At 46.4% G+C, this 26,399-nt stretch overlaps 1 protein-coding gene and 1 long non-coding RNA gene across 2 annotated transcripts; both read left to right on the top strand.

The window, feature by feature from the left end:
• Nucleotides 1-266: 266 nt before the first annotated feature.
• On the top strand, nt 267-6,771 carry LOC121662442. The gene is made up of 2 exons (XR_006015293.1): nt 267-714; nt 2,866-6,771. It is a non-coding gene; the product is annotated as an uncharacterized LOC121662442 (long non-coding RNA).
• A 4,552-nt stretch (nt 6,772-11,323) lies between these two features.
• SMU1 (SMU1 DNA replication regulator and spliceosomal factor) lies at nt 11,324-19,215 on the top strand. Its single transcript, XM_042023588.1, has 12 exons — nt 11,324-11,450; nt 11,685-11,895; nt 12,003-12,155; nt 12,785-12,895; nt 13,272-13,400; nt 14,410-14,529; nt 14,926-15,042; nt 15,239-15,366; nt 16,145-16,271; nt 16,656-16,823; nt 17,110-17,262; nt 17,905-19,215. Exons 1-12 carry the CDS (start codon nt 11,425-11,427, stop codon nt 18,001-18,003), a joined length of 1,542 nt encoding a protein of 513 aa, XP_041879522.1. The 5' UTR covers nt 11,324-11,424; the 3' UTR covers nt 18,004-19,215.
• The last annotated feature ends 7,184 nt before the right edge of the window (nt 19,216-26,399 follow it).

Genomic DNA, 26,399 nt, shown 5'->3' on the forward strand with positions numbered 1-26,399 from the left:
TATGTTTGGGGGATTTTTGTTGGAAAAATAAAGCATTAAGGAGTTCCTTTGTTAGCAAAGAAACTTCTGCTTCTTTTGTGAGCAGCTTCCATGTGGTCGTTGGTTGCACATGAGTAAGTGATTATCCTGTTTCAGTAACATCCAGGAAACTCTGAAAAAGCCCAAGACATAATGCCATTGCAATGTCTTAACAAATCAAATTTCTAACCCCTGCTGTCAGAGTTATAGTAGTTCTGGGACTACAATAGAAAATAAGGGCAGAGCTATAAAGATCCCCCTTTAGGGGAAATAAGCAACTTCTGCTAGTGTTTAAAGCTGTGGCTGCTGCTGCACAAACAGCTCAGGGCAGAGACTGTTCCAGCCATTTCAGCAAGCCCTGCTTCATGCAACGCGAGATGGTATGATAGTAAGAAACCCATCCAGCAGGAACCACAGTGGTATTGGAAAGAGCGACACTGGAAACATGTTGTGGCCAAGGACCCCAGGCCTTCAGAGAAAATGCCACCTAGCAGCAGCAAAACATAAGAACAAGCTGAGGGACAGTAGACAGTGCCAAAAAAGTGCCATTTTGACTTAGAAAAGAACAGGCTGTGTTCTAAGACTCAACCTAAACTTTACATCACCAGCATACTGGAAGTGATGGCCCTGGGAGGAAGCAGAAAGTGCTGCTGGTACCCTGCACCCTGGCACAGCTCTCACAGCTGCCCCATCCAGGTAATGAGTTATTTAGGCCACGCCAGCAGGCTGTGTGTTGTTCATTCCAGTGCCTAACATACAGCAAGACATCTTGCCTGCTGTTTTCTGCTAGCATGCCTGCCTTCAGTCTCCCTGCTTAAACACTTGGGTTTCCACTGGTCTGACTGCCTGTAACCTCAGCAGTTTTGCAGAGGGCTGTTAAAGAATCTCTCTTGAACTTCGCCAGCATCATTATCCATTTCTCCTTACTGTAATGTATAATCTTGAAAAGCTTTTTGGAGTTGCAGCTACACAAGAGTCTCCAACACCCCTCCACTGGGCTGGCTGTGGTCCTCCTTGCACAGCTTAGTAAGCGGTTTGCATTATACACAATGAGAATTACTTTTGGCCCATGTTCCAGCTCTTTTAACAGTTACCTCTAAGTCCTATCCACCAGTCATTTCTCAGCCTGGACCAATGCTCAGGGTTATTCCTCCCTCACCTCTGACACTTCTGCTTGCTGAGCTCTGTAGAAGTCCTGGTGGTCCAGTCCTCCTATTTAGAGGCTTCGGACTGAGGCTCTGCCTTTCACCATGTCAGCCTCTCCCTCATAATGATTATTCCAGCACTGTAAAAAACAGAAAAAGGATATGTAAGGATATATCTGCGTATATATGTATGTGTGGTGAGAGAGAGACGTAGAACATTCCTGTCTTCTAGAACTTAATCTTTCGTCTGCACACGTGTACTGTTGCACTTCTGGTTTTTTATGGTCCCTGGCAAAGAAATACTTCCACTAAAAGCAATAAATACAAAAATACTCAACAAACAAAAAAAGTACATAACAGGAGCCAAAGTTTTCTTGAGATTCATACCTGTAGATGCCAGTAACCATCTGGGACCTTTACTGGGTCCTCTGCCAACTCCATGGCCTCTGTGTTGGAGCGGTGCTGTGATTTGGCCAACAACCACAAAAGGCCCCAGGTGATCAAAGGAGTGATACTGGATGGCAACCTGCCCTTTTGGTAAAGCTCTTCTAATAGTTAATGAAAAAGGCTCTGTACAACCTTCCCACCCCAACAGTACTCCTACTATGTCAAATTTGTTCTCAAAAAATTCTTGTTTAGAGGAAAATGAACAAAACCTTAGTGCACCTGCCATTACAGCAGAATCCTGTGAAAATTTAGGTTGGAAAGGAAGCTCTGGAGATGCCCAGCTCCAAAGCCCTGCTCATAGCAAGGACAGCTTCAAGGACTTGCATAGCCAAGCTGGGAAGTCTCAAAGGTCTCCATCAGGTCTCCTTTCCTTGTAGTGCAAGCATCAGACTCACAGCCAACACCCATTGCAAGGTGTGCCTCCTCAGATACCCTCAGCATAGGCAGGCATTGTGAGTGTGCTTATTGCCACTGTTGCAAGTACAGAAATCCACCACCCACGCTGCCACAACTTGGGTAGGCAAATGTACAGTGCACCAGGGAGGGAGAAGGTCTCCACCCCAGGGGAGTGGTTCATGGACATGGCTGCACAAAGCCACAGCTGCCCTGACCTTATTCTGAGGAGAGAGCTGCTGTATGCCAGGGCGGGAGACCTTCATAATGCCCTGCTGGTGTTTGTGCTGCTGGGCCCCATGCGACCTTACATGTCACGCTGGGCTCAGCTGCAGCCCCCGGCCATTCTGTGCAGGTGACAGTAGGAGGAGTTGTGTACGCACAGAGGTGCACCGGGGGCTGCCGCAGGTGTTCACCAGGGACATTTCCAGCCCCTGTAACCTCTGAGCTGAGCTGCTTCACATTACTCATCCCTAGTTTGAACGGAGGGGTGTGAACTGGAGACTCCCAGAGGCTCCACCACCAGCAGCACTGCTGGGGGTCTGAAAGCAGTCAGGTGAGACAAATTGGTCATAAAAGCAGTGGTGAAGGTGCTTTACTAAGTTACTCAGTGAAGCGTAAAACACGGTCTATGGTACACAACTGAAATTAAATCACTAGGTATTGCCTACAGCTTCTCACATTGCACAGATAAAAGAAAATCCTGCCTAGGTGCAAATGCCTGCAAAGTTTGTCTTTGTTCTGCGATGGGTGCAAACTGACCCCCCTGGCAGCTGTGTGTTCCCACCTTGGCTTAGAAAGTATTCTGCAGGCAACTGCTTTTTTTCTGCAGTCAAATAGCTGGCTTTCCTCCCTTTCCCAGGAGGAGCTGGGCTTCCACCACTCGGCTTCGGGTTCTGACTGTGAAAACAGCAGGAGGAGGGTGCCAGCAGATATTTCCAAGACTCTCAGACTTTGACTTCAGCCCCTTGTGAGGTCTATGTGTGTGCTTCCCAGTGACAGGGACAGGATACTCAGGGATCTCCTCCAGCCACCCTGCTGCATGATGATATTACAGGTATTGATTAAAAACCAAACAAACTGAAGAGCGGACAGAACTCCACTACTAAATAAGTAGTAAAGTAGGTATGTTTATTTCCAGCTGGGACGCACGGGGGATCGCTCCTCCAAAGCCATGCGTGTCGACAGCTGCATTCAGCTCGGTATTTATCGGGTTACAAGTTCCATATTCATTAAGTTTCGCAACACGCCTATACATATTCATCACCTAGCCCCACCCAGCCTCGCTTCGTATTATAATGAACCCAAAAGTCATTTACATCCGCGTTGCGCTTGCGCAGTGTGGTTTGGTGGCTTTGGTAGGGGTCTTCCGAGGGTCTTTTTGATGAAGTCAGGAGTCTTCATCATCCTGAACTTTTCACCTTTCTTCTCTACGCATGCTCTTTTGTACCCCTGGCCTGGGTTTAAGCTTCGAGACTGGTTTGAGCTAGTTTTGGGATGAGGCAGGATGTCTGTCTGAGACTCCCTCTGCCCTTATCAGTGGTCTCTTATCTTCCTGCCCTGGTATGCTGACCAAGCTGGATGCATTGTTCCTAACAAACTAATTCTCCTGCTTCCCATCCCCCTGATTCAAAACCACTTGGAGTTGAAGGGTTGTTCGAGTCAACCAGTTGTACCTTGTCCACTCTGAGGCTATACACAAAGCAGCAGGAGGACACCAGTTCCCATGCTGCCTTCACAGCCAAGCAGCAGTACAGGCTGCTGGTCTGTCTCTGACCCGGTGGCAGTCCCTCCTGTCAGCCCATCCTGGAAAAAATGCCAGGTGAGTTCCGCCCCACCCCGGGCCAGGCTTCTACACAAACAGGTGAGAGGAGCTGTGGTTGTTGTGCACTCCCTTAATCTGGGAGAAACTACCCTTCTCCAGTTGGACACTGCCCATCCTAAGGGACAGCAGCTGGTCTCCTGCACTGAAGCCTGCAAGAAACACCCAGAGGTAGAGACACGGCTAAATGAGGGACAAGCAGCTTGGACATTTTGAGTCACCGAGACTGCTTTTGTTTGGAGTACCAGGGACAAATGGCCTGAAGGGACAGCTCTTGTTCCCAAAAGAACAAGAAATTCCAGCCACCTGGATGCTTTCTTGTCATGGGGCACAGGGCATTGTGGTGGCCAGTGTGTGCTATCAAGCCCCAGCCCACCAAATCTGCAAACTGGGTGCAGATTCAGCCTCGCCATGCTATCAGAGAGTTTGGTTTTCTCTAAAGCCAAGCGCCATCATGGGCAAAGGCATTTCACACTGGTGACAGAGCAGCAAGACCACTGCTCCTGGAGTGCAGACTGAGTGTCTTGCTGGTGCTGACAATCTCAAGGCAAGGACTGGGACTGGGGCTAACCCTGAAGAAACGCTGCCGCCTGCCAAGCCACAAACACCATTTCCCGTCCCTTCCTTACTTCTGCTCCTCATTTTATTGCCTCTTGCCTCATTTGTAAAAGCATCCAAGGGCCCTGCCCAAGATTACAGCTTGGAAGTATAACACAGGCTGCAAGTTAAATATACTCAATCCTAGCAAATATCACCAGGGAGTGTCGTTACTCGTGATTAGTCTACAGTTACATGGAAATTAGTCTTCTCACAGTTCTCCCTTGTCTACAGTCCTTACAAATGAAAGATTAATTTCTTGAATCAATTTTTGCCTGTGAATAACAGCTTTTCAGCCTAATTTTTAATTTCACTTCTAACCTTGAAGCAGTTTTGACATGACTCACACATTAAAATCACTCAAATGGCTTGGAAAATCCAGCTTCTAAAATAAGGCTGTAATGTGGCCTCCCCCTCCAAGGTGATACAACCGAAGTACAACATGCCACATTTTGCTTTCACGAGGCCTCCTCTGCTCTCTATGCGCCCAAATCCATCCCTGTCTGTCCTCGCATCAGAAGCTGGTGTAGGACTTCAAAACCATGCAGATTAGAACCACAGCAACCACCTCTGTGAAAACTCTGCAGGGGTGCTTGTGGCTTTATAATGCATCTGTGCCCCTGCATAGCTGCATATGTGGCTTCTGCAGACATTTTCTGCTAATTGCATGTGGAAACACTACTTGGAAGCTGTCCTCTCTGGGAACCCCAGCAACTGCCTGCCATCTGCAAGCTGTGCTGGATCTCCCCTTGCCCTCACTGCAAACAGCAGAAAACCAACCTGCATGAAGCAGCCTCAGGTCAGCTAGCTGCTCCTCACAGTCTGGGCAAGGTGCCAGTGCCTCCAAGATGTCCAAGGCAGGAGTCAGCTGGGCAGATGAACTCAGGTGAAGCCAGTGGGCAGTCTGAGCACGGGCCCTTTACATGCTGGTGCAGACTCCCATATAGGCACATTGAGGATCATGAGGCAAGCTGGAGACTCCCTATCACCAGCTGTTTACCCAAACCAGAGCTCAGCCCCTGCTGCGGCCGGATCCAGTCCTCTTTCCTGCAGCTGTGGGGCGGGCTTGGTATGAAACAGGATATGAAACCTCCAGCCTAAGGACTGCAGATGGGCACTAAATGTAGGTGTAGGAAATCTCTGACCACTCTTGGGCCATCTTTTCACCCTCAAAAGGAGAAGTAAGGATGACTCCAGCTCTAAATACACTCTCTGCCATTCACCTTTTGCAGCAAGGCCACCTTCCAGGGAAATAGTAGTTCTGACTGCTCTTTCTGAATCCCTGGCCAAAAGTGGAGGAAACCCTGGGCAGTTCTCAGGACCCTTGCCAACCCATTGCACACACATCTGTTGGAAAGGGGATTTCAACCCATACCAAGGAGAGATAAGAAAAAGCCCATAACTAATACCAACTGGCTGCTGTGTTTCAGGAAGAAGGCCTGTCACCAGATGAGATCTCAGCAGGTTGAAGAAAGGGGCCAGAAGCAACTTTGCCAATTTCCACATAGGAGAGGTGATTCTTCCTCACCACTTAGTGCTGCTAAAGACTCATCTCACTACTGCATCCTGCAGTTTGGGCCTACCCAGTACAAGGAAAACACTGACGAACTGGAGAGAATTCAGCAGTGACCACCAGAGTGGTGATGAGGCTGCAGCACAGGGTCTATGAAGGACCATTGAGGGAACTGGGCTTCTCCAGCCTGGGGAAGAGACTACTGGGGATTTCTCACAGGGGTCATCCACTTCCTGAATGGTGGTCATGGAAGAAACAGACACAGACTCTTCCAGAGGCAGACAAGGACAGGACATGGGTAACAAACATGCTTCAGGATGGGGCATTCCAACTGGGCATGAAAAAATTCCTCCACTGAGGGTGGTATGACTTGGAAGTCAAGTCTCTGTCCTTGGAGGTATGCAGAAGTCAACATGGCTGAACACAACGTGATCTAGCTTTGGACTGGGGAGTTGAGCTGTAGACCTCCAGAGATGCCTTCCCACCAAGACCTCCTGGAAATTTGATATTACAGGGAATACAGCTGCCTTATTTTGGAGTGTTGGGCTTCCCCCTGCTCTGAAACATCCCTAGTGCCTAGGACAGATCTGAGACACTGTGTGCCTCTCCCTCACCATCCCTGGGCTGCTTTCCTCCTCATGCAATGTTAACATGGAAATGCGGATTTTCAGTATGGTTTCTTCACGGAATGGCAAAGGCTGGAAGCTGTGTGTCCCAGCAGGCTGGCCTGGAAAAAAGGTCTCAAAACCCAGAGCTGAGCTGGAGCAGGCACCACTGTACTGCATAGTGCTGTGCACTTCCAGCTGGCCCAGGAAATAAAATAATGCTGCAACTCAGAGCCCTCTAACATGCTTTTGGAGATCTTCTCTACTACCTCTTTGAGAAATATCTGTGTCTATGCATCTACAGTTTTACTGATGCAGAACAGTGACAGAGCAGCCAGGGGAATGAGACAAGGGTGGAAAATGACTGCAGGCATGTATTAAAGTATTCAGCTTGTCCAGCTGAAAGAGATTTTTGCCAAACAATTTTATAAGGAATGAGGCATTTTACAGGAAAAGCGGGGCCTCTCCTCTCATTTCCTTTCCCCTCTCCTCTATGAACTTCAAAGGAAAGAGGGTCAAAACAGAGGCCAGGCAAACTGGAACTGAGTTCCTGAGCCCTAAGGCCTAATTAGTCCAAGATACATTTCATTGGGTATCTTTCAGAGCCTGGCCTAAATTACCAATCTTCCCTGCTGTGCTGCTGAGGGTCGGATAAAGACACAGTGTGGTCTGCAGTTTGCAGGCCCCCAGCATCACCAGAGCTCTTGGGGGGAGGGGGAAATGTCTCAGTCCAAGCCCCACTGATGACAAAGCTCGCCTAGCCCCCTCCAGGCTTTCTGTGGCCACAACTAAAATCCTGTCTCCAGGACAGGGAATGTCTCCACAACTAAACCCCCCTCTCTCCGATGCCCCTACCTCCCTGGTGCTTGTCCCAGAGCTGCTGGTGACTGCTGCTGGCTAATAGACCCAGAGCTAGGTGGCTGCTGCCCCTCCTTGGGTCAGCTGAGGCTATCAAAGAGCCTTCAGCCATTTGGAATTACCCTTCCAGCACTTACAGGCTGATGTTAAACCTCCCTCCTGCCTCACCTTATCCAGGCAATCCAAGCCCAGCTCCTGCCAGCAGACCGTGTGCTGCTCCACGCCCTTTCCTGCCTTGCAGCTGTTTGCTGGTCCCCCTCCAGTTTGTCCATATCCTTCCCTAATGGATACCTAGAAGAAGGGATAACAATGTCCCTTTATCTGTGTGTCCTCACATGGCCCAGCACGTGGTCTGCCTCACCAGTAATGGCAAACAAAGCTTGGTTTTGCACAGGTTTAACAACTCTCTGGAACCACACATCAATCTCCCTTCACAGGTCTCTCCCTTCGAGACAGACCAGTCTTGGGGTGGGGTTTTTCTTTAGGGACCCACGAAAGTATTCTCAAGAACTGAGAAACAGAAACTATGCAGGCTGTTTCCCCTGCACATCTCTCAAGAGGCTGGCCTCAGAGGGGTGCATCTTATTTTGAGACTACAGTAAATGCACTTTGACAGAAGGACTAATTTCTGGCCTTGTGCTCTGAAAGCTGAGAAAAGCCAAACTTCACTGTAGATCACTAGAGTAAATCAGAGAACAGCGAAAGGACATCACTGTCACTGTAAGCTTACGTGGCTTCCTGGTGCCATAGCACAGCTCTGGTGCATAGGAAACACGCCTTGCAGCTTGTGAGGCAGCCGACAGTTGCACATTAAGTCAGATGTCTGACTGGCGGGGAATGTGACGTCCTCATGGATGTGGGGTGGGCTGTGATTCTGCACCCCATCTGCTTCACGGATCCTGCTCCACAGCCACTGCAGACTGGTGACCTGGTTGGCATAAGGCACACCTCATGCCTGGCTGGGTGCTCAAGCTGCTCTGCCAGAGAAGCAAGAGCAGGATGCATACAGGAGGGGAAAGAAGGAACCTGACTACTTTTGAATCAGGAGGAATCAAAAAAATATTTTATTAAATTTTCTGCCAGGAAGAAAGGTAAACATCTTGCCTTAAAAATTTTGATTTCAAGGTGCTTGCTCAGCTTCCATTTAAAGAATGGGCCTGGGACCAATGGAGGACTGGGTTCAGCTCCAGTGTACTGCAGATATCTGTGCTGCCTAACTGCATCAAGACTATTTATTTCCCTTTGCATCCACTTCCCTATGGAGCCAAAATATAAAATAGAAACCTTTCCTTCCCTTATGTAATGCACTGCCAGAGCTGGCATCCTGTGAGTGCTGGCTGGAAGGATCTTTGGAGGTCTCCAGACACTGGAGTGCTGCCAGCACCAGATCAGATTGGCCGTAGCTGTGTCCAGCCACAAAGTCAAGGTCTGATTCTTGTGTGCTTGCATAGCACTTGGAGCATTGAGACCCTTTTCTCAGATGAAGTTCATGGAGTGCACAAGAAGGCTTACCTGAGGTGTCCACCTCCCTCTGCATCTATCAGGGAAGGAGGACCAGAAGGAGGGCCTATATAAACCAGCATGCATCCAGTCTATTAGCATGTTCCTGTGCTGAATTCATCTCTCAGAAAAATGCCATCCTGAGGACGGGGATCCTGCTCCACAGCCACTGCAGACTGGTGACCTGGTTGGCATAAGGCACACCTCATGCCTGGCTGGGTGCTCAAGCTGCTCTGCCAGAGAAGCAAGAGCAGGATGCATACAGGAGGGGAAAGAAGGAACCTGACTACTTTTGAATCCAGTCTATTAGCATGTTCCTGTGCTGAATTCACCTCTCAGAAAAATGCCATCCTGAGGACGGGGACAGTTCAGGACCAGGTAGCCTGCCTGTTGGGTTTTTCCTGCTAGGGGCCATTAACACTGGAGGGAGAACAGCAAGAGAGCACCAGTTGAGTTTACTGAGGAATTTAGCCAGACTTCTATGTGCTGCCAGCACAAAAATAGCTTCCATCTTCAGATTTTACGGCTTTTCTTTGTTAAAGTCTGGATCAGACTTGTTTTCAAAACAAACTTCTAACAACATAAATATACCTGTCATTGAAAACAAATATGCCTGGAACAATTAAACAATACTTTCCTGATGTAATCCCTGCACCTGTGTAAAAGCAGTTAAAAAATTAGTTGGGCTCACAGAGAGGAAACAACAGAACACGGAATGTTAGCCGTGTGCCTCACTCACTGTTTTTTCAACTTCATGCTATTGGATTACTTTCTTAAGCACTCTGGGGACAGAGACAGCAACGAACAGCTTTCCTTGGCAAAGGGAGGCAGTTTCTCACACACGGCTCTATTTTCCATGGCTCATCTAGCAAAGCGCACACGCCTGAAAAAACAGCAAGGAAAAGTCCATCTAAGAGGGGCCAAGTACCGTGGCTTCCACATCCCCACATATATCAGTCTAGCACTGGTATCAGGCTGGGTGGTGTCACTGGATCATTGGATGCAGGTGGGAAGTGCTGCATGCCAGAAAGGCATGAGCAGCATGATCTCAGTGCTGCCCAGGGAACAAGGAGCCTCTCTTCCTGACAAGGCCAGCTAACCTTATGTGCAGCCAGGAGGGTTACAGTCATTTTTACTCATCTTGTAGCACTAGCCAGGTCTACAAGACTGTTGGCCTCAGTCAGAGACCAAGCAGGATGGATAGACTGCCAGAGCCACCTTAAGTGTGTTTAAAGGAGAGTTGTCCTCTCATGCTCATCCAGGCACCACTGGAGGGCTCTGCCCAGTAGAGCAGCATTTTTCCAATTCTTAGTCCATAATTAAAGCAACCAAGATGTGCTATTAATTTCCCTACTAGTATTGGTTTGTGCACTGTCATTCTTTCATATGTGACCACACTCTTGAGATGAAGAGCTCACAGTGGCTTTTTAAGGCGTGCAAACTGCAAGTAACACCCCAGACTTACACCTGGAAACCTGCACGTGCAAAGAAACAGATGGCCAAGGAACTGTTGAGTGTCCCTGACAGAATGCCTCACCTGCAGCCTGACATGTCTGTGTCACCACAGGAAATCTTCAGAGATCCCTATGAATTAAAGACAGCGGGTGGAATCACAGAATCAATTAGGCTGGAAAAAACTTCTGAGATCATTGAGTCCAACCTATGACTGAACACCACCTTGTCCACCAGACCATGGCACTAAGAGCCACATCCACTCTTTCCTTAAACACCTCCAGGCATGGTGACTCCACCACCTCCCTGGGCAGCCCACTTCAATGCCTAACCACCCGTTTTGTCAAGAAATCTTCCTCACGCCTGACCTGGACATCCTCTGGTGCAGCTTGAGGCTGTGTTCTCTCATCCTGTCACTGGTTGCGTGGGAGGAGAGGCCAATCCCCACCTGGCTATACCCTCCTTTCAGGGAGTTGTAGAGAGTGCTAAGGTCACCCTACAGCCTCCTTTTCTCCAGGCTAAACAACCCCAGCTCCCTCAGCTGCTCTTCCTAAGGCTTGTGCTCTACACCCTTCACCGGCTCCCTTGCCCTCTGGGGTCTCAATGTCCTTCCTGAACCGAGGGCCCCAGAACTGGACACACTGGAGGCTGTGGCCTCACCAGTGCCTAGGACAGGGGGACAATCAGTGCCCTTGTCCTGCGGGTCACTCTATTGCTGATACAAGCCAGGATGCCATTGGCCTTCTTCGCCACCCGGGCACACTGCTGGCTCACGCTCAGCCGGCGGGAGCTATACTGCGGCTCTGCGGGAAGCCGGCCGGAAAACCCGCGTTCCGCATTCCCACAGGGAAGCAGCAAGGCCGCACCCGCGGGGCCCTGCGCTGGCGCCGCTCCTCCGCCGGGGGGCGCGCGAGCCCCGCCGCCGCCGGGATGGGCGGTCCCGGCCGCGTGACGTCACCGCGCCAGGCGTGGGGGGGGGGGGGACGGGAAACGGAAGCCGAAGCCGAAGCCGTGGCGGAAGGCCTGGCGGCGACACCGACACCGCTGTGCTACCACCACTAGCGGCGGCTCAAGATGTCGATCGAAATCGAGTCCTCCGAGTACGTGTAGCGGCGGCGCGGGAGGCACGGGCGGCGGCCCCGGCGGCTGGGGGGGGTCAGGGAGGGAGCGGTTTGGCGGCCCTGGCCCAGGCGCCAGCGCCGAAGGGGAAGGGAGGCGAGACCCGGCGGCCCCGGGGCCGTGAGGGGGCGGAGGGTTGCGGACGGTGCTCGCCGCGGCCGGGGAGGGCGGCCCGTGTGTCCGGGGCTGACCGTGCGCTGTGCCGTCGCCCGCAGCGTGATCCGGCTCATCATGCAGTACCTGAAGGAGAACAGCCTCCACCGGGCGCTCGCCACCCTTCAGGAGGAGACCACCGTGTCCCTCAACACCGTGGACAGCATTGAGAGCTTCGTGGCAGATATCAACAGCGGGCACTGGGACACGGTGCTGCAGGCAATACAGTCTCTGAAACTGCCCGACAAGACCCTCATTGATCTCTATGAACAGGTGAGCGAGCGCGGGGTTCCTGTGGACTCTTCTGGTCCGTGTGGAAGCCTTTGTGTGGTGTTTTCCACTAACCCTTTGCTGAGGTAGATATTTGTCTCTTGGTGCAGGTTGTGCTGGAGTTGATCGAGCTCCGAGAACTGGGTGCTGCCAGGTCTCTTCTGAGACAAACAGATCCCATGATCATGCTGAAACAAACTCAGCCAGAGCGCTATATCCACCTCGAAAATCTTCTGGCCAGATCTTATTTTGATCCTCGTGAGGTATGTAATTCCCTTCTGTAGAGACCTCTCCTGCATGACCCTAAGCATCATTACAAGCTGCTGATGGCTCACGGCACTGGGGTTTTTTTCTTGTCTCTGGGAGTGAGAATGTGTAGTTTCAGAGTTTGATGATGTTACACCTTCTGTGAAGTGTTTGGGAAGTAGTACATGACACTTGATTGTGAGGCAGCAGAGCAGTGGTTTTGAAGTGTGCTGCAGTTGGGAGTTTGGGGATTTGTACCCGTGTCCTGCCACAGGATGGCATCTGTAGCTTGCTTTTTTCAGTGTTATATAGGCAGCAGAATAAAACATGAGTTGTGTGAACAGAAATACTGCTATTTAATAACAATAATAACAAGGCATTATTTCTGACTGGTTACATCAGCCTGATAGTTTTGGTGAGAGCATGTTAGGTTAATGGTTAACGTAGCGAAGGGACTGATTTTAGAGATCTTTTCCAACCTTGGTGATTATTTGCTTTTAAGGTTAGTATTAAAGAGAAAAAGTCTTTTGGAGGTCTAATAGAAAATTGATATGTAAGGGGTTCCAATTTCAGAACAATTGAGGTCTTTTTGGGAAAAGAAAAATAATTATTTAGAACAATAACCTCATAAAAATAACTTCTCTAGGCATACCCCGATGGAAGTAGCAAAGAGAAACGGAGAGCTGCTATCGCACAAGCTTTGGCTGGAGAAGTCAGTGTGGTACCTCCATCTCGTCTTATGGCATTGTTGGGGCAGGTGAGTCTTGAAAAGTATTTTAGGAGCCATGTCTTTATGTTGTTGGTGCATAAAACTAGTTATGATGTAGTTGAGTTTCCAGCTCTATAAAACTGAAGTTTAAATGTGGTATAGTTAGAAAGATTTTTCACGTGTCAAGGATTTTGCAGTTGTAGGAAAACGTGTCACTCCAGCAGTAGATTTCTTCCAGTAGAGTAAATACGCAGCACATAGTGTGCACTTTGAGAATAACATTCTGTAACACGTTTTCTGTTGCGTTTTCAGCCCTTTCTGATTGTCAGAATGTATTCATTGGCACTCTATGCAGACAGTGTTTCCTATGTCGTAGATCTGTGTTAACTGATAGCTAACGGTGTGGCTTTCAACTCCTCTAAAGGCACTGAAGTGGCAGCAGCACCAGGGCCTGCTTCCTCCCGGTATGACAATTGACTTGTTCAGAGGCAAAGCAGCTGTGAAAGATGTAGAAGAAGAAAAGTTCCCCACGCAGCTGAGCAGGCATATTAAGGTAGTGTTTGCTTTTGTGTTTCTGGTGCTTGTCCTTCCTGTGTTTTGCGTTGCGAGATAAGGGGAAATCTTCTGAACGTTTCTTTTCTTTGTTGTAAATCATTCCCCTCCTCCCTCGCACCCCCTCCCCCCACACACCTGTGTCTTTTCCTCCTTTTTCCATGCTTTCTTTATCTTATCAGAAGACTTCTTCCTGGGAATCTGAGAGGAGGTCTTTTAACAAGTTTGTGTGCTTATGGTATTTGTGGTTAAGATAACTGCGTAGTTTCTTTGCTTCCACAGTTCAGAATCAGTCAGTTTACAGGAATTTGCATAGTCCCCTGCTTTATATGTGCAAGGAAATCCTTGTGTTCTAAACTGTTTTTCAGAAGTCATGAGCTGGAAATTCTGAAATCAATTTGTGGTGTTCAGTAACAACTTGCTAAAAACGCTTTATTAGAACTTGTTTTTTTTGTCATTGCTGATCTTGTATTTTTGTTTGGGCTACTGAAGATTTTTTTTGTGTACTGAATTGTCATGGCCACTTGTATATAAAAATTTAGAAATTGCAAAATTGGATATTAGAAAAAATACCAAATGTTCTCTAAAAATTACCCTGGAGAAACATCACTCCAAATGAAGCAACTTCAGGAATTCATAAATTTCTGAAGTCTGCTTGGGATAAATGTGAAGTATTGGAAAAGTGTTTGTTAACAGACAATACACTGCAAAAACAAAAATATAAAGACAACCAATTTAGCTCCTGCTTGTACCATGGAGTGTTTGTTGTAAGTTTCATGGACATTAGCAGACCAAAATAAGGTTTTGGGTTTTGTTGTTCTACCGTTTTAAAAGAGTGCTACTCTGTATGTATTGACAGATTTTTTTTGTACCTCTGCATTAAATTTGTGAATACATATTTCTAGAAGATACTGTATTTTTACCATCATAATAATACTATGGTTTTGTTTTGATGAGTTGTGTCTTTTAAATTGCTTATTAAGCTTTGCTTACATTTTTCTTTTAAACAGTTCGGGCAGAAGTCACATGTGGAGTGTGCTCGATTTTCTCCAGATGGACAGTATCTGGTTACTGGCTCTGTTGATGGCTTCATTGAAGTATGGAACTTCACTACTGGAAAGATTAGGAAGGTGAGTTACTCCTTATTTCACACAGAGTAACTTTGACTTGCCAGAGCACCTGAATTTATTCTTTGAGATTGTTAGGTTCACAGTCCCTAAGAAATTGAAACAGAGAGGGTTATCTGCTTAGGTGATTCAAATATCAGTCTGGAATATTTATGTGGGTTTAGTTGTTCGGTTTGTCACAGATTTTCCTCTGTGATAACTTTGGTACCTTCCTGCATTGTTGTTGTTGCCTTTAAAATGGTGATAATGGTAGTACCCTGTATTATAAGGCTGTGAAGTCTGATTTACAATAGATTGTAAAATGTAACTGAAATTAAAACTGTTAATACTTTTGCACTTTCCCTTAAAATAAATTTCATTGATTTCACTACTTTGACTGATGAATCTGCTTTTGTTTAGGATCTGAAGTACCAGGCACAAGATAACTTCATGATGATGGATGATGCAGTGCTGTGCATGTGCTTCAGTAGAGATACAGAAATGCTGGCAACTGGAGCACAAGATGGAAAGATCAAGGTACAAATCTTTTTGTATGGTATGCTGGGAGAGGTGGTGACCAAAAGGACTAGTTTGCAATAGCAGTAATGTTCCCATTCCATAAAAACCCAAAGGAAGTTTAGCATGGCTCAGAAACAGGTGTGTGTTGGCTCTGATGCTTAAGCTCATGTGATCTCACAACAAAATAATCACTTACTTGCTGTGTCCTTTTCAGGTGTGGAAAATCCAGAGTGGTCAGTGTCTGAGAAGATTTGAACGGGCACACAGTAAAGGTGTTACGTGCCTCAGTTTCTCTAAAGACAGCAGCCAAATTCTGAGTGCTTCTTTTGATCAGACAATCCGGTAAATAAACGGAGAATGTGTGAGCTTTAGTGTGGGGAAAAAAGAAAACGGATTTTTCACATTAAGCAGTTTAACCATAAAATAGTGTAATCTAGAAGGTACCTGTAGAGGTCTCTAGTCCACTGTGCTTCTCGAAGCACAGCCAGCCTTTCAGTTAGGACAGCCTCTTCAGGGTCTTGTCCTGCTGAGTTTTCAAAATCTCCAGGGTTGTTCCGCTGCTTCTCTTGGGGAAAATCCTGTTTGGATATAGGAAAAGATATTTTGGGTTGGTTTGATACTGCTTTTTTTGTTAGGTTCTTTTTGGTGTTTTTTGGATTTTTTTTTTGGTTGGCTGGAGTTTTTTTGGTGTCTTTTTGTTGGGGTTGGGTTTCTTGTATGCTTTACCTTTTGTACTTCAGCTGTGCACCTTTTGAGGAGTGTAACTCCATTTATTCTGTAAAGACATGTTGGGTAGTGATGGTAACCCAATAGTTAGAATTTTTTAGGTGTTTAGGTGTTACAATTATTTAGGTGAATATCCCCCCTCTCTTTTCCTTTTTTTTTTTTTTTTCTTTAAATATCAGTGCAAGATAGGTTAGAAGAATAAATATGCTCAGAAAAATACTCAAACACTTTTATAATCTTAGCAGGCAATAGGAACCTCATCAAACCCATTTTCCTGTAGCTCTTAGCATCTGGAAAGTGCTGATTATTGTTTGTGTAATGCAGTAATTCTGATCCTGCACCTTGGTTACTGAGTGGAGTTTGCTCACTCATTTGCATCTATGTTGTCTGACAGGATTCATGGTTTAAAATCTGGGAAAACCCTGAAGGAATTCCGTGGTCATTCTTCCTTTGTCAATGAAGCTACTTTTACCCAGGATGGCCACTATATTATCAGTGCATCCTCTGACGGCACAGTGAAGGTAGGATGGCATTTACCCCTTGTAAGAACACCTTCAGACTCTTGCTGTGTTATAGCCCGTTTGTTACAATTGTTGCAGTCACTGGAGAAGACTGGGTTATCTGCAGTAATGGGTCTGCTTGTGACTTTACTGCAGATTTGTGTGAGAACTGATGAAATTTCTTACTCCACTTACAGTGTCTTGCAGGGCCTGTCTCTGCTGCATTCATGAAATGGGGGCATAAGTGCAGTGCTTACTGCCTGTTCTGTTTTATTCTAGACATGGAATTGATTGTGACACCTCTTCTCCTAGGATGTGGGGATTACCTTATCTGAAATAATTGCGTATCAGCTCTTTATTTTTAAACTTTTAAAGCTAATTTAGTTTTTTTATTTCTTCTACTAGGTTTGGAATGTCAAGACAACAGAGTGTTCCAACACCTTCAAGTCTCTTGGTAGCACTGCTGGGACAGACATTACTGTGAACAGTGTCATTCTGCTGCCTAAAAACCCAGAACACTTCGTTGTTTGCAACAGATCGAACACAGTCGTCATCATGAATATGCAAGGACAAGTATGTGCTCTTATTGATGTCCTTTCAAGTCTCTGTCATTTCAAGAATGCAGAAAACCTAGTTAAAAACATAGCCCTAAGCTAGCAGGGTTAAACCTGATTTCTCTGGTTTGCTTTCATGACAAACTATTTTGAACTTGAGTTTATAGAACACAGGAAAGCTCTTGCAGCTATGGACACATCTGTGTTCTAAACAAACCTAATACTTCAGTATTTTTGCCCTAAACATGGTATTGATGTGCTACTGTTTAATCCTGACAAATGTTTTTGGGGGTGTGTCTTTACAGATTGTAAGAAGTTTTAGCTCTGGTAAGAGAGAAGGTGGTGACTTTGTCTGCTGTGCACTTTCACCTCGTGGTGAATGGATCTACTGTGTTGGTGAAGATTTTGTGCTGTACTGCTTCAGCACAGTGACAGGCAAGCTGGAGAGAACTCTGACTGTAAGTTTTTAGCTCTGAGCTTTTCCAGAGTTTTAAACACAGGGATGATGTAAATGTTTATTATGAAGTCCATAAGGAGTAATCTCAGACCAAGGAATCTTTCGTCTTTAGTGGACATGATTGGTAACAAATGAATTTCAGGGCATTGGGCCATAGAATGTGTTTTGGTTTTTTAGAACAATTTAATTGTAAAAATTAGGGAAGTATTTACCCACCAAGCAAAGGGTGAATTGGTTCAGACTTCTGTGAATGAGAGCTTGTCTTGACCTGGGCTCCAGCTGGTGGAGAACCTGACCAAGCTGTCAGATTTAAAGGTGTTGGGTTTAAATTTGCTTTAGATTGAACTAAAGAGGAATACCAGCTTGAATGTCTAAATTTAATGGGGAACACTTAGGTGTTGTGGGTTTCAGTGGATGTAAGCCTTCACTGAACCTTCCTTTGCCCAACAAAAAGTAACTGCCATGTCACAAAAATTGTTGTGACTGGAATTTAATGTTGGGGCTATGTACCCCTGCTTTTGCTCTATGCACAAAGCACCTTAACCCTCAGTCCAGTTTTCTCCAGTTGTTTTTTGAAGAGAGTATTTGTCTTGAATCCGCTAAAGGAAGACTCTCCTAATGCATCTTCCTGCTTACTCTTTAGGTCCATGAAAAAGATGTCATTGGCATTGCTCATCACCCCCACCAGAACCTGATTGCCACTTACAGTGAAGACGGCCTCCTCAAGCTCTGGAAGCCATAGATGGACTTTGCAGCGAGCTCTGAAGCATGCCTGTTAGTTGCAGGTTACTAGTGTTTGTGCTTTAACACCGGTCTAAATATGCAGAGTGTGATACTTACTCAAGTTTCAGTTCAGGTTTTCAGAGAACTACATTTTTGCCTACCTAGAGTGGATTGATGCATAGATATAGCATCACTTAATTTGATATACTTTTATTTTTACTAGAGTAGTTGAAGCAGCTTCAGTGACAATGCTTTTTCTGTCTCCTGAAGTCTGTACTCCTCCTATAATGTTTGTAAAAGTTCTATGAGACAGCAACTATACACACTTCTGAGTGGTTGCTGACTTCTAGAATACTTTCTAGAGTGCTTCTTTTTGAGTGAAATGTGGAATGGGGAAGTTGTCTCTTCCCCGCTGCTGAAACAGGAATAGTTTCCTAGAGTGCAGGTGAGGATACAGTATCCTGAGCTTGAAGATGGGGTCATTTCTAGGCCATTGGGTTTTGCTGTGTTCAGTTTTCACTATCAGTTTTCCAATTATATTGGAAAGTGGTGTCACACAGCTGCCTCAGAATGAAACTATCCTTCCCCATCTGCCAGCACTTCTTACTAGAGATTGTAAACCTGCCTAATGTGGCAGTGAGATACAGTTGATTTTGTTTGGGGATTTTTTTTGTTTTGTTTGTTTTCTTTTGTTTTACTTCAAGACTAAAAGGAGTTATTACCGGGGCCCTCTTCCTGTAAGTGCAAAATGTCTTCAGACCAGCTAGAACTGAAATAGGCTCCAGGGGATCAATATTTTAAAACATGCAAAAGTTGGTTTACATAGGCTGAGTTCCTAGTGCTGTGATAATGCTTTAAATCATTATTTTTAAGTTTGTGGGGTTTTTTTTTTTAATTTCATATGCATGTGGACCTAGCTGATGCTATACTTAGGTCCCACAAGATGGTAAAAAGATACTTTCAGGCTCTTCAGTTTGGAGCACATGATTTTTTTGTTGAGAGATTCTGACTAATGTACACTGTTCTGAATGTACATCAGAATCTTCTGAAGTCTGTGTCTTTTCTAGGATGCAGAAAAATGAGGCTTTTCCTGTAATGATGACTCAAACGCCTGTAGATTTGAATCTGCTGCACCGTGTTCTGTCCTCATCTTGTAGAATGCTTTCCTATTGCAGTAATGTTTTGAACAGTAATAACTTGCCTTTGACTTAATAAATTAGTTCCACTTTAATTATTTCGTGTGTGTCTTTAGTGGTGTGGGGAAATGCAGAAGTTCAGCTGGAATTCTCACACAGCACCTTTGCTCCAAGTGTAGTGTTTTAGGTCTCTGTTTAGCTGTGTCATCTGAATTCCCAGGTTGTTTTTTACTTCCTTAGATATATCCACAGAGGGGGTTTTTATATAGTAAAAAGTGATTATTTTTCCTGCCTGAAAAAACCAGAAATATGTGATAATGATACATATTATAAGCTCCTTGGGCAGTTAGTAATTCTGTTAAGGGGGAGGATCTTGACAAAGTATTTTTACCTACTTTCCTTGCAGGGGAGATGCTCCTATCCCTTCAGCATCTTTGTGACCCTTTACTGGTCTCTCTCCAGTACAACTCTGTCCCTTTTGTATTGGAAGACCCAAAATCAGACACAGCATTCCACGTGTGTCTTCACTCCTGCTGAGTAGCTGGGAAGGATCACCTTCCTGCACTGCTGGCAACCAGAACACAATAATTGACTTCCTTCCAAAAAGGTGGCTCATGTTGAGCTTGGTGTCCACCAGGACCCCCAGGTTCCTTCTCAGCTGTTTTCAGCCGAGTGGCCCCTAGCATGTGCTGTTGCATTGGGTTGCACTTCCCCTTGAATTTCATGGTATTCTTGCCAGCCTATTTCTCCAGCCTCTCCAGGTCCCTCTGGATGGCAGCAAACCCTGCTGTTGCATCAGCTACTTCTCCCTCTTCAGTGCCATCTGCAAACTTGCTGAGGGCTGAGGCAGTACTGACCCTGGGGCACTGCCCTCCAGTCGGACTTGGTTGCACTCATCACCACCCTCTGGGCCTCGCATTCAACTGGTTTTCAATCCATTTCACTTTTCATCCATCCCATATCTCAACACCTTCTCTGTATGGATCTTACGGAAGGCGGTACCACAGGCCTTACAGAAGTCCTGGGACACAATACCCACTTCCCTCCTGTTGTGTACCAGGTCAATCATTGCATTGTAAAATTTATCAGGTTGGTTAAGCATGATTTCCTTTTGGTGAAGCCCTCCTGACAACTTCTGATGGTTTTCTTGTTCCTGATGTGCCTGGAAATGGTTTCTATGTTTAGATGCACCTTTACCTTCCAAGGGATTGAGGTGAGGTTGACAGACCTTTAGTTCTTTGGATATCGCTATCTTGCCCTTCCCAAAGACAGATATGACATTTACTTTCCACCAGTTTTTGGGCACTTTTCCCTGTCACCATGATCAATCAAAGATTATCAAGAGGGGCCTTGCAATAACATCTGTCAGCTCGCAGAGCACTTGTGGATGCATCCTATTGGGGTCCATGCTTCTCTGTATGTTCAGTTTGCCTAAGTCTTCCCTGACCTGATCATCGTTATACCAAGCGTACCTCCTTCTTGCTCCAGACTTTCTCCCTTGATCTCTGCAATTGAGAGGTCATTAAATAAGACTGAAGCAAAGAAGGTACTCAGCACCTCAACCATTTCCATGTCCCTTTCCATGTGTAACCAGATGCCCTATGTAATTCAGTAATGGCCCCACATTTTCTCTGCCCTTTCCCACTTTTGTATTTATAGAGGCCCTTGTTACCCAGTTAAGCTTTAGCTTCCATATCTTCATCCCATCTGTGTTCCTCCCAATCTACCCAGCCTTCACTACACCCTCCAGATTATTCCTTTTTGTGTTGTAGTTTAGCCAGGAGTTCCTTGTGCATCCCCACAGACCTCCTGGCCATTTTTGCCTGACTTCTTGTTCACTGAGATGGACGGCTCTTGAGCCTGGGGGAGGTGAGCCTTCAATATTAACTAGCTTTCTTGGGCCATTCTTCATCCCAGAGCCTTATCCCTTGGGGTGCTTCCAAGCAGATCCTCGAAGAGACTAATCTGCTCTTCTGAAGTCCGGAGTTGAGAACTGCCTTTTCATCCTAGTCCTTCCTCTCAAGACCCTGGACTTCACCATCTCATGATTACTGCAGCCAAGGCTGCCTTTGACAGTCCCAACAAGCTCTTTGGTTTTGAGTACAAGGTCCACCAAAGCACCTCTCCTGTTGGTTCCCCTATCAGTTGGGTCAGGAAGTTTCCATTGATGCACTCCATGAGTCTCCTGGATTGATTATCACAGAATTGTTAGGGTTGGAAGGAAATGCTGGAGATCATTTAATCCACACACCTGCCAAGGTAGGGTCACCTAGAGGAGGTGGCTTTTGAATGTCCCTGGAGAGGGAGAGTCCATGTCCAGTTCCAGTGCTTTGCCACCCTCAAAAGAAGTTCTTCCTCATGTTGAGGTAACCTCAGCTGTTCCTCATATGGCTTCCCCTCAAGGCCTTTCACCATCTTCGTTGCCCCCATTTGGACACTCTCTAAGAGCTCAATGTCTTTCTTATATTGTGGCACCCAGACCTGCCCCCAGCACTCGAGGTGAGGCCACCCCAGTGCAGAGCAGGACAATCCCCTCTCTTGCCTGGCTGGTGATGCTGTGCCTGATGCACCCCAGGACATGGGTGGCCCTCCTGGTTGCCAGGGCACATGGTGCATTTCTCACCCATAAACTCTCAGCTTGTTCATTTGTCTGTGGGTAGAGCTAGATACCATTTGCTCTTTCACGTAAAGAGAAACTCCACCACCTTGCTTCTCTGACCTTCCTCTGTTCTTTCTAAAAAGGACATACCCATCCATGACGATATTCCAGTCACGTGAGCTATCCCACCATGTCTCAGCAGGCATTGCAGTAAGATCATGGCCCTGTGATCGCACATATATTTCTAGTTCTTGTTTATTACCCATGCTGCGTCATATACAGACACTTCAGGGGTTATCAAAGAAAGGGGTTCCCTAGAAGAGGTGTGAGAGGGCTCACCATAGCCATGAGCACCAGTGAAGTGTTTTGTGCTTTGATCCTCAACTTCAGGGGCAGCCAAGGTATATCTATCTCTGCAGTGGTTGCTATGACCTGCTCCCGAGGAGGAAACAATGGCACAGTCATTGCCACCTTGGCCCTCACTCCTCGAGTCCTTCAGTTTAAAGCCCATCAGACCACACTGGCCAGCGTGCTGCCAAAGATTCTCGTGCCCTGTTTTGGCCAGGGGGATGCATTGCCCCCTAACAGGCTACAATCACAAAAACACAACCCACTGTTATAAAAGCCAAAACCTTCTCAAATGGCACCCGCCATGCAGGCAGCCACTGGTATGCACAGTGTGTCTGCCTCTGGCTGTCCCGATTTCTCTAACAGGGAGGACAGATGAGGAGATGGGCATGGGGATGTTTTTGGGATGGGACTTGGGATGTTTTTCACCTGCCTCACCAGGGCTTTATAATCTTCCTTGATCCCACCTATTTTTTGGTGTGTTGTGTCGTTTGTACCTATATGAAAAAGTGATGGAGATAGTGGTCCATGACAAGTCAGGATACCCTCTCAGCAACACCATGGATCCCAGCTCCTGGATGGCAGGATATCCCTTGTGACTGTCTATCAGGCTGGCAGATGGACAACTCAATGCCCACTAAAATTACTTGATGTTTCTTTTTACAGTAATCACCATGCACTGCTGGTGAGGTTCTCTTTGTTTGCCTTGCTCATGGACATCTAAAGCCTTTAAAGCACCAGATCTGCATTTTTTGTCTGCATGTTGAAGGGTGGAGATTGAACTGGAGCCCTGCTTTTGTGCCAGGGTGCAAGGTGCCTCAGGCTCAGTGGTATCCATTGCAGGTATGTGGTTCTGAACCCACATACCTATCTCTGCTTCAGCCTCTCTAGTACTGCATAGCCAACTGACTGTCTCTTGCCATCCAGCCACCTGCCGCAGCTGGTCATCCACCTGTGCATGCTTTGTGCAGGTACCAGCCTTTTCTTCAGAAGTATCTGGGCATCCATTGAAAGTTACCACCTGTACTGACACCTCCTTCCTCACCAGTTCTGTCTGAGTGGAAGCATCGGGCTTCCCAGGGGCTGTTTCAGTAGACACTGGCTTTGGCTCTGGAATGCCCACCATGACAGCAGAGACCAAAAGCACTTAGCACTTGTCTGAGATGTGGATCTACTTGTATTACAGCTGGTGACGGGTCTGTGGCTCTGACCCAGGAAGAGGTGACTGGTCCGGGGAGATGGTCCCAAAAGGAATCGCCTTCCCGAGGTCCGGTGTCTTCCCTCAGCTGCTGGCAGGAGGGCCCTTGCAGAAGCTGTCAGCTCTTTAGTGATACCAGCTCGTGATTCCAGCTCAGCTCTGCAGGGCAGCCTCCAGGCCAAGCCAGACCAGAGAGAGACGAGAGGCTCGTGTGGCTGGTTCCGCACAAAGGTAGCTTTATTGTGGGTCCCCTCCGGCGAAGGGGAAAGCCAGGGACGAGAACCGTCTCTCTCACAGGGGCCCATTGGGCTTGCTTTTATAGGGATACAGGGGATCAATAAAGGCCAATGGGTTACAGAGGATCTGGGATGGGAACAGACCAATGGGTTACGACGAAATCTGCATAGGGTCTCCTAAAGGATTGTGGGTCTGCCTTTCCTGGCTGTGACCAACGTGGTTGCCTTTCCAGGGAGTCCTGCTGGGCAAAATCTCTTATCTCAGCAGAAATCCCTCCAGGGCAAGGGCTGGGCATACCCCACATACTTGTATTATTAATAGTAGTATTAATAGTATTAATACTAATAGTATTAATAGTAGTATTCTGTGCTGTGTTTTCCTGACAGCACTTTACAGGGTAGTTGAAGTCCCCCCATTCTTTGGGCACTCTAACAGTGCTCATCTTACCCACTAAGAAAACAATGAGCCTGGCATTTGCTTATGTGTGGTTTTGGAAAAGAGTGGCTTAAATCAAACCTCACTTTTCTTAGTGTGCTTTCCTAATGCTCTGAGCAGGAATCAGTCACAAACATCTCTTCCCAGGTGAAGCTGCTAATGAGAAAGTCATAGGGCAAGTTGCTTGCTTGCTTGACCTTGCCTCACACTGCAAAGGCAGAGCAGATTTGGGATGACTGAGTTTACACCCCTGGGTTGAGCCAACCTCTTCCACTGCTGCTGGGTAGCACGTATTCAAAACTATGGCAAGGAGAGGACCTGTAGTCTAAGGGCTTTGAAAGCAGAAGCAAAAATCAGAGTCGGTTCTTAAATGAGTCCGCAGTGGGTGTTCTTAGTTTCACAGCCAACCTGTGCAATAGTGGAGCTGCTAGTTTTATGAGAGAAAAATAAAGTCCTAAATGCCTGGTGCATGGTGAAAAGCATAATTGTAATAGACTAAACTATAAGCTTGATCATATGAATTAGGTGGTGTTGAAACACTGGAAGTAATTGCAAACTCAGATTACAATAGGTCAGGTTACTACACCGGTACTTACAGAAACAGCCATTTTGTGCTACTGTATCCTCAATTTCTAGAGCTGTCCATTCGCTTCATTTCCCCAAATTGGAAACTGTATCCCACATACAGCAACAAGTCAGAAAAAAAATCCTCATTTTTTGGGGGCATAGAGCACCTCTGCTTTCTCTAACTGTATGATACCCAGAATATCACAGAACAAAGCAGCTTGGAAGAGGCCATACCTTGTACTTGAAGCTGTAAGGCCTGGGTCCTTCCTGCTAGCTCTTGCCATCCAGTGCTTTTTGCCAAAAGCTTACTCTACTGCTGCCAGTATTTGTTTGGGACACAGATTTTATATAAGTAACCAGCTCATTTCAAAACAGAATACTAACCTGGTGGTGTTTCTGCTGCCCTTCCTGCACTAGCAGTAGCATCTTCCCCTGGACTGCTCTGCTAAGGCTTCTAGAGGCAGCTTCTGGTCAGCCACTCTCCTCCTGGAATCTGGACCTGGCCCATCCTCTGTGGTGTCAGCAAGAATGAAGCACAATTGTCCATGGTCGCCAAAGTCAAGAATATGACCTCAACTGCGCCAATGCAGCTATGGGTGTGGTGAAAGGAAAACCAGTGTTCCTGAGAAAATAAGTCTATGGAATGGGGTTTTTTTACTATAATACGCAGTCATCTGAAGCAAAACCATTGTCATCCTCAAGGCTGTGAATGGAGTGTTGCTTGCCCTTGCTGTTTTGATCTAATAGTTAAGGAAAAAATAAACAAGGATGGGTACTGAGCTGAAAAGAAGCAGTGTATTTTACTGCTGTTTAAGTCTCAAGACAGCTGTGCAGGATTCAGCCCTTGCCAAAGGTAATTACTTTCAGTTTCTCCCTTCAACTCAGAGAAACCATCCTAGTGATAAGAGCACACAGGTGCCTGCAGGTCACATTTTTCAGCTCGTTGATGAGCTCACTCAAGTAGAATTTGGAAAAACACTTGGCCTACAGAATTTTATTTCTGTTGAGGAAGAAAACAAGAAGTAGGTGAAAGATCACAGTTCTGTAGGTATCTAAAAGGGACTATACTTGAGGTACAAAACCCATTGCATACCAGCTGTCTTCATAAAATGAAGCCTGTTAACGCTTAGATGAGCTAGAGATGTTTTTATGTAAGAGCTTCCAGATATTCAAGTTACAACACATGTACTGCCACGCAGCAGCTACTTAGACGAGTTCTCATGATACTTTTGTTTCAAAGCAGTATGAAAAGCGTAAGCTCTGTCCCAAGCCAGATGGTTGAGCAAGACTAAACTACCACACTAGAGATTAAATCTGGACCTGTCGTCTCAGCATATTTTCTGAAAGAAGATTTTTAAGATTTTTCTGTGAATAGCTGTCTAAAAAGATGGGGGTGGTGTTTTTAAACCAACATCTGGTCTAAGAAAAGAGGCAATGAACAATTTTGTAATTATATCAGAAATGCTTCATCTACAGTAATTAGAACATTCATACAGAAATTTCAAGAGTCAGCTTGAAATAATGCACACAATACATTAATTTCAGAACATCCTAGATGCATTGGTTGGTGGTACTCACTAAGCTTCTCTCCTCTGCAGGATCACATATACCCACTAAGAGGGCTAGTACTGCTTTCCGTAACACACACACACACACACACACACACACACACACCCCCCAACCAATGAGGGGTTATCTGATTTCAGTAATCAAGGTGGAAATCAGGCTTCACCTAGCAGCAGTCTGACATTCCAAGCCACCTGTGCGCTGCCAAAGCCTAGAGGATTTTACTAATGTGCAATAGCAAAGGCAGCTCCAAGCAACCACTGGCTCCACAGGCACAGGACAGCAGCCAAATGGGAGTCACCCATGAAACACAGCGAGCTCTGGGGTCA

Source organism: Corvus kubaryi, unplaced genomic scaffold (assembly GCF_017639235.1).
Source record: "Corvus kubaryi isolate FWS band 111438036 unplaced genomic scaffold, C.kubaryi_AGA036_p1.0 37249, whole genome shotgun sequence".
Classification (NCBI taxonomy): Eukaryota; Metazoa; Chordata; class Aves; order Passeriformes; family Corvidae; genus Corvus; species Corvus kubaryi.

Coding starts and splice junctions, on each gene's coding strand:
- SMU1 (XM_042023588.1), top strand. CDS start 11,425: ATGTCGATCGAAATCGAGTCCTCCGA. Junction 12,156..12,784: donor CTTATTTTGATCCTCGTGAG/GTATGTAATTCC, acceptor TAACTTCTCTAG/GCATACCCCGATGGAAGTAG. Junction 17,263..17,904: donor AGCTGGAGAGAACTCTGACT/GTAAGTTTTTAG, acceptor CTTACTCTTTAG/GTCCATGAAAAAGATGTCAT.